Source organism: Palaemon carinicauda, chromosome 35 (genome assembly GCF_036898095.1).
Source record: "Palaemon carinicauda isolate YSFRI2023 chromosome 35, ASM3689809v2, whole genome shotgun sequence".
NCBI lineage: Eukaryota > Metazoa > Arthropoda > Malacostraca > Decapoda > Palaemonidae > Palaemon > Palaemon carinicauda.
The window spans coordinates 54,008,800-54,017,607 of NC_090759.1; the positions used below are offsets into that span (position 1 = coordinate 54,008,800).

General features: G+C 30.0%; 1 protein-coding gene across 1 annotated transcript; it reads left to right on the top strand.

Moving 5' to 3' along the window:
- The first annotated feature begins 3,697 nt into the window (after window positions 1-3,697).
- On the top strand, window positions 3,698-4,971 carry LOC137627742 (cuticular protein 47Eg-like). The gene is made up of 3 exons (XM_068359017.1): window positions 3,698-3,745; window positions 4,071-4,201; window positions 4,724-4,971. Exons 1-3 carry the CDS (start codon window positions 3,734-3,736, stop codon window positions 4,884-4,886), a joined length of 306 nt encoding a protein of 101 aa, XP_068215118.1. The 5' UTR covers window positions 3,698-3,733; the 3' UTR covers window positions 4,887-4,971.
- The last annotated feature ends 3,837 nt before the right edge of the window (window positions 4,972-8,808 follow it).

An 8,808-nucleotide genomic window follows, 5' to 3' on the forward strand; every position in this document is an offset into this window, starting at 1 on the left:
CCTTTTTCTCTATCTTGTTTCAGAGACAACAATTATGACTGAATTATTTATTTATGAACAAAATAAATAGAAATATTTTATGAATAACGAATATTATTTACTGCTTGTAATATCTACCTTTCGAGGGGTATTTCCTATATCTCTATATTTTGAATATCGTTCTTGACTAGAATTCCAAAATATTTTTTGTAAATAAATACAGAGAGTGAAATAACTGTACCTTAAAATATTTTCCAAGCAAACAAAAAATATCTATAATTATTCACATGAGACCTCACATTCTCCTGAATTAAATCTAGACAAGCAATGATATTGACAAAATTTTCTTAGCAACCTTTTCTAAGTCACCCACCAGCATACAAAACGAAACTGTTAAACCTTTAGTCTCCCAAGCACATGAGAGCTAGGTCAAGTGATCCGAGTAATATTCGAGTCTCCTAAGAAATGAGTGATGGCAGGTGTTTTATTATCTAAAAAAAAGTTGGATTTTTTAAGACTATGACACAATAGTATTAATTAAGATAAAAGAAGTGACAATATATTTTATCTGAAGTTAATTTCTAAATAAACGTATAAGTATGTATGGGCAGGAGCCGCAAATACAACTGTTGATTTAAACTAAGTCAACTATAACTGTGTCTTAGTATTTGTGAGAAGGGGCAACACTGCGAAACAACTAGTTTACGAACTTACCATTAGTGTTTTAGAAAATCTAGTTTGATCTGTAGTTTGTGTCTTTTTCAATTGCACAAAAATTCCCATATTTAGAAAGTCCTTAGAAAATGTTTGAATTCTTTAATTCTACGATACTTTGAGTATTGATTTCCTATCCGACATTCAACTGCTGACTCTCATCTTAAATTATTCCACAAAAACTTACGGGTAACTAAATTCCTTATCTCTGATACTAATATTAATATATGTCCCCTTCGTTCATTTAGTTCTTTGTTCGTATTGTACATCCTTTGCATTCATTTCTTCCCAAACTCTATAATCCTTTACATAGTAATAGCTATGCCGTTAATTCTAGCAGTACTTCCTTCATAAAGCCCAATGCTACATAGTAGGCTAGAAGTTTTATTCGAGCTGTGAGGAGTTTGTAGAATGACATAATCAGACGGTGGAATCAGTGGAACTTCAGAAGCTAAAACTTATGCAAGTTTTTTCTTTGTTGAGCAGTTTGACACAAGTTTCGTCTCATAGTTTGTATACAACTGAATTATTTCAATGATTTTACTGATATTAATCTATCTTATAATTCCCTTTTTTTCTATCTTTATAAAAATCTTATTCGTTATTTCTCTATTTTATTCTTGACCTTAGGGATGTAGTCTCCTGCTGTTCCATTCAGGGTTGTAGCTTGGTCAGTGATAATAATAATGATAATAATAATAATAATAATAATAATAATAATAATAATAATAATAATAATAATAATAATAATAATAATAATATAAAGTGTTGAAAAGTCGTTGTTCATTTCGCCGTTTCTAAAAGAAAAAAATTGATAACCAACAGATACGGATAAATAAGTGATTAATATAATTTACAGAATCCACTACAATATACGACATGATAAAATGGGACCTTTACTAAAATATACACTAATTTTTCTACCAAAAAATATACTGTATTATATAACCTTGGAAAGTACTTTAACTCAATTTAACATAACATAATAATTTTCTTTTTATATTTTTGTTTTGCATAGTTGATTTCTTATGTAACACTTCTGTCGAGAGGTATTTTACTCTTCTTTATTATCTGATGGTAAGAAATTAAAGAAAGACTGAATCATGTTTTGGTTGCTGTTAGACTGGCCAGAACTTTTGCACACAGACAGGCTCCTCTGTGCGCCAGTTCTTCAGATCAATAATAATGTCTCATTCATAGACTGTTTACAAATCAATTTGATGGTGACCTTATCTGTAAAGCTTAGAAATACAAGAGTTTGTCATATATGACAAGTAATTATAACTATCCATTACTCTACACTAAACAAGTATTATGATAATTCAAAGGAAAAAATATTTCTTGCATCTCTAATTCATTTTGTACACATTGTTTCTCCTCAATAAGTTTTCTGAATTGTGTTAGCATATTGATTGATAGTTTCATTAGAAATGAAACTATAAAAAAGATTACTCAAGTACCGTATGTGGATGAAATCATGGTGAGGGGTAGATGGAGATGGTTTGGGCACGCTCTTCGCACTCCCTGGGAGAGATTAGTTCACCAAACTTTCAACTGGGCTTCACAAGGCACTAGAAGAGTTGGAAAATCCAGGGCTTCATGGTTGAGAGCTATGAAGCATGAAGTGGGAGATGATGAATGGAGAAGTATTGATTTAAAAGTTCAAGATAGAGACGACTGACGAAATTTAACCGAGGCCCTTTGTGTTGATAGGCGTTAAAGGAGATGATGATGATGATGAGTGATTAATTCATACCTTTATCAGCCAGAAAAAGGAGGAATGTGAACGAAGAATAAAATACGAAACGTGAAGGGTGCTAATTTTAAGTGTTTGTCTTAAAACACTTTAGAAAAATTTTAGTTCAGACATTATTTTATTATCCAAATTGCAAGAAGTTTTATAAGAAATATCTAAATGTACAGCCTACTCTAAATGCAATTTAAAAAAATGTATTCAATAAATCCTTAGGTCTTTTTGACATCGATATGTGTGCAAACCGAAAAACTGCTTCCAATCGTTTCCAAAAGGCATGATTGACCCATAATAGTATCTGGGTGACTATGCTAGTTACGCCATACTGTCCGTGGGTAAAGTGGGTCACACAACTAGTTCCAATTGCTAAGGTTTGTAGCCTCTTGTTCATAGCAGTCAAGAATATTCAACTGACAAGAGCAGTGACAGATTAAACTGGAACACAGGTCCAAGTTCCCCCATCTCTCTCTCTCTCTCTCTCTCTCTCTCTCTCTCTCTCTCTCTCTCTCTCTCTCTCTCTCTCTCTCTCTCTCTTTTCAACATATTATGGATGACTTTCAGGACATTGTGTATCAAGCTTTTGAAATAAACTTCGTTGTCCACGAAAAATATGATGTCATCACAATTACTAAAATGTGTTCAAGATGTACGTGAACTAATGTTCCATTTTAGAAACTGAGGAACAAAACGTACGTAACAAAATTTTAATTCGTTAATGTACAGCAATTTTGTGGCAATGGGTGAATAAACCAGTCACTGGAAGATGTTTTAGATATTTCATTGTTTTCAGGGAATTAGATCCTTAAAAACCCATAAACTGAATTTCAGCATATTAGAAATTGAAAAATTAACAATCATATGAATAACCTAATTTCTCAAATTTTACTCTTTTTCACAATTTATTTTAAATGAACGTATTATGGAGATAATCACTCAATCAATCTGCATTACCTATAGCAATTGGTAAGATACATAAATAATACAACTGAAAAAGCATCTGGAATAAGATAAAACATCAAAGGTCACGATCATCGAAACAGTTGCTAAGAAGGTTAACTGGGCCATAAGGAATAAGGGCGTTTCTAAAGGATGGCTGATGGAGAGTGGAGGGTGAGATGGCACCCTAAAATACAAACAAGAAGAAGAAGAAGAAGAAGAAGAAGAAGAAGAAGAAGAAGAAGAAGTGAAGGTGGTAGTAGGAGGAGATCTCTTTTGGCCCTTCGGTCAACAGTATAAAAGGGAAGAGGGAATCTGACCATTCATCACTTGCTGCTCAACAAACCAATCATGAAGTTCTCTGTAAGTTTCTCTCGGAAAATCAGATTTTATTTTTCTTGGGGCAGGTTCGTTTTAGAGTTTGCTACTGAACTTATTTTACAATACCGTAAATACCACATTTATAACTTCTATACAAAGATTAAGTGTCGATTTCAATTGTTCTTAAAAACTGAACTAATTTTATACATTAAATTTACTTATTCACACATTTTTGCTTAGTTTCCTAATTCCCTTCTAAATGAATTCAAAGCAATACTTCTCGCTTGAAGACCAGATTTCCTTCACTTTTATTTACCTATATACGCCACACATGAAATAACTTTTGTGCATTGTTTCTTTTCTTCAGCTGTTCGTTCTTTTGGGTCTGGTTGCCGCCGTGACCCTGGCTCACCCCGATTCCGTCCTTGACCTTGACCTTGATGACATCCATCACGAACAAGATATTGATGATGATCAGGTCATCACTGGATCTTACAGGTAAGACTGCAAACCGAATATACACGCATTTGCATGTATATACATACATATATATATATATATATATATATATATATATATATATATATATATATATATATGTGTGTATATGTATATATATATATATATATATATATATACATATATATATATATATATATATATATATATATATATGTATATACTATATATGTACACACACAAACACACGCACACACACACACATATATATATATATATATATATATATATATAGAGAGAGAGAGAGAGAGAGAGAGAGAGAGAGAGAGAGAGAGAGAGAGAGAGAGAGAGAGAAGGGGGGTCTTTTACTTGAACATTAAAAATAAATGTCACTATAATATAGAACTATCCTTTTGTGATAATGTTCAGATTGTAAATGGTCCAAAAAATATATACTCTCATATCAGTGAACATTTTTAAAATCACATTCAAACCAAATCCTTCGCTTTTGAAATCCTATATAAAAATCAGTATAATTAGATCCTTCGATTTTCTCCACAGTTGGACATCTCCTGAGGGCACCGAGTTCTTCGTGAGGTATGTAGCTGACGAAGACGGCTACCGCGTGCTCGAGTCCAATGCCGTCCCCGTCAGCGCCAACGGCGTCAGAGCCAACGGCCAGCAGGGATCCTTCGACTCCTCCGAGGAGGACAGCAGGAAATAGGTGGCCTAGGACTTGCCATCTCCTGATTACTGAAACCGAAAAGGAATTCTTATACTGAGTTTTATTCAGTTCATATACATCAAGGGTTTTATTCAGCCCTGATATTTTATATATCTTATTTTAAAGTCGACAATTTTTTGCCGAATTATTTATTTATGACCGAAATTAATAAAATTTATCCTTGAATAAATACTATTTTTTTACCTTTTCTAATACTACATTTTTATAGGAGAAATTTCTTGTTTTGATAGTGTGAACATTATTCTTTACAAAAAAAAAAAGATACAATTAAGTATAGATAATTAAAAAAAATCCAAAGAAAAAATGATATTGATAATTATTCTCTTGAATTGATTATCAACAATATGTCTCCAAGTTTGTCGTTGCCCGTTTCATAAGGCTCCCCTCTCAACCACAACACAATAGAAAAAAAAAATCTTAACCTTTAGACTCCTAAGCAGATGAGGGTGTTGCCGAGTGATCCGAATAAAACTCGCGTTTCCTAAGATAGAAATGGACCGTAGTAGGTATTTTATTATTTACGAGAAGATAGTTTTTAGAGATTATAGCATAAAAGTAATAACTGAGATAGGGAAGAAATTTATGATATTCCTTTACCTTATGTTAAACTACTTTATAAATAACCATGTAAGTGTGGTAAAGAGCATCAGGATACACACCTATTTATTCAAACCAAGTCAACTAGATTATATCTGTCTCTCAGTATTTCTGAGAAGGAGCAGCAGTACAAAACCATTAGTTTTCGAACTTACTATTAGTGTTTTAGCAGATGTTGTTTAAACAAGAATTTGTTTATTTATCAATTGTAAAAAAAAAAAAAAAAAAAAAAAAAAAAAAATAAATAAATAAATAAATAAATTGCCACAATGAGAAAGTCCTTTAAGATTTTTTGTGATCAATTTATACTGAGGGAATAATTTATTTTTTTAATTCTATTCTACCATAATTTGAATATTGTTCTCTTGCCTGGCCTTCAGATGTTAACTTTGATTTTAGTTTGTTCGAAAAAAAACTTGCGATCCATTAAATTCTTTATACTTTATACAGATGTTAATCTCTGATACCTTTGTTCAATTAATTCTTTTTGCATGTTGCCTATAATTTGTATTTAGATATTTCTATATTGCAGCATCTCGTGCCTAAAATACTAAATACTCTGTTAATCCTAACAATCTTGCCTTCGTCGTAAGGCTCAATACTGCACAGTATTCTAAAAGATTTATTCCAGCTGTTGCCAGATTGTGGAATGATTCTAATCTAGCTGTTAAATCAGTGGCACTTTAAAAATTCAAACTTGTTGCAAAAAGTTATCTCTTGAACAGGTTGACATAAGCCTCGTCCCATAGTTGATATAGGATTGAATTATTTCAACTTTATAACTGATTTTAATATATTTGATATTTTCTGTTAGAGATTTCTTATAAAGTTTATTCGTTATTCATCTATTTCCTTTCTACTTTTGTGCATATAGCCTTCTGCCTTTCCCCCTATGGTTGTAGTTTAATAATAATAATAATAATAATAATAATAATAATAATAATAATAATAATAATAATAATAATAATAATAATAATAATAATAATAATGTGAAGTGTTTTAAATCGTTGTTTTATTTCAGTACATGAATATTACTTAATGAATAAAAACCGTGTTTCAAACAAAAAAAGAAAAAAATGTCGATGAAGAATGGATACATTTAATCTATATTATCCGTGACTGCAATATACGATAACTTGTTTATTTTGGAAGAGGGATATCTATGTAAAAAAACTTTCAAAAACTAACAAAGTCCCATAAAATACTCCTAAGAAACTCGAAATAGCAGGCAATACAAATGTTACTCCTCCTTTATGAAATATACACACATTTTAGTCTAATAAAAACAGTAGTATATAACCTTAGGAACTATTTAATCAACCTGACCTCGTCTATTCTACTTTTATTTCTATTTAACAGTTCAACATTCCTCTTTTGATTATAGCTGTATCTTTTCTTGATTTTAGTGTTTATTCATAACCATTTTTTTTTCAACTGACCTATTTCCTATTAGCGTTTGTTCTGACGTCCTAGAATATTTCTAGTGTAGATTTTGATTACTCTTAATTCATTTTCAGTCACACCACAGATTTCATAATCTTGCATATACTCAGAGAGACAGATGGACTGATATATATATATATATATATATATATATATATATATATATATATATATATATATATATATATATATATATATATATATATATATATATATGTATATATATGTGTATATATATATATGTATATATATATGTATATATATATATATATATATATATATATATATATATGTGTGTGTATATATATATATATATATATATATATATATATATATATATACATATATTTACATATACATATATATGTATACAAATACACACACATATATATACACACATATATAAACACACACATATATATATATATATACGTATGTATATATATATATATATATATATATATACATATATATACATATATACATATATGTATATATATGTGTGTGTATGTGTATACTGTATATAATTTTTATCATTTCATATTTATACATATATATATACATACCTATATGTATATATATATATATATATACATATATACATACACACACACACATATATATACATATATATATATATATATGTATATATATATATATATATATATATATATATATATATATATATATATATATACATATCATATTATGAATTATCTAATCATAATCCTTTTCATTCAATGACTAGTCTAGGAATGCTTTGTATTACATCTCCTTTCGGGGCGAATTTTACTCTTCCTATCGCTTTGTCAGTAGGAAATTAAAGCCAGAATTAATCCTGTTTCAGTCGTTCTACGACTTGCCAGAAATCTTTTACACAGACAGTCCACTATACGCACCAGTTCATTAGGTCAATGGTATTCTCTTAATCGTGGCCTGTGTACGGACTAGATTGAAGGGGGAATTGTCTGTAAAGCTTAGAAACATAGGAATTTTTCATATTCTAAGGTCATTACAACTTAATTATTACTCTAAAGACTTACACTAATATTTCAAAATAATAATTCCATTGCTTTTCTTGCGTACTTATTTTATTCAATGTACTATCTGAACGAGGTATAAATTACGAAATGCAAATTACTAAATTTAGGATTGTTATTAATATGGAAAATTTTAAACAGATTTTAGTTCAGTAATTATTCAATCATCCAAATTACATGATATCTGATTGAACAATTTTACATGATATATTTCAGTGTGGAACCGAATATTATTGAAAATACAAAACTTGTAAAAAATTGCATACTTTTGATACCCAGCCAATTTGTGATAATGGGTAAATAAACCAATTAATAAAAGAGGATTTCAGTACTTCGTTGTTTTCCAAGAGTTAAATTTTCATAAACCCATCAAATGAAGATGAACCTACCAGTAATTTCTTCATCTGTGATGATATATTTGCGAGTTCATCATTAAGAAATAACAAAATTCACAATTATATGAATGATATAACTTCACATATCTTACTCTTTATCACAATCAATCCTCATTGAACGTGATATGGGGATAGCCATTCAACCAATGACACCTGTAGTATGTAGAGTAATTGGTAATATACAATAAAGAGCCTAAGAAACCAAAACAATATAACCAAAAAAAGAATCTGAAATAAGATGAGATATCATATGTTACAATCCTTTTAATAGTTACTAAGGAGGTTAACTGGACCATAAGGAATTAGGTCATCCCTCAAGGACGACTTATGGGAGAGTGGACGCTGTGATGAGCTCCCAAAAAACTAACGAGAAGAAGAAAAAGAAGAGTAAATGAAGGTGGTAGTAGGAGGAGATCCCTTTTGGCC

Coding starts and splice junctions, on each gene's coding strand:
- LOC137627742 (XM_068359017.1), top strand. Junction 4,202..4,723: donor GTCATCACTGGATCTTACAG/GTAAGACTGCAA, acceptor TTTTCTCCACAG/TTGGACATCTCCTGAGGGCA.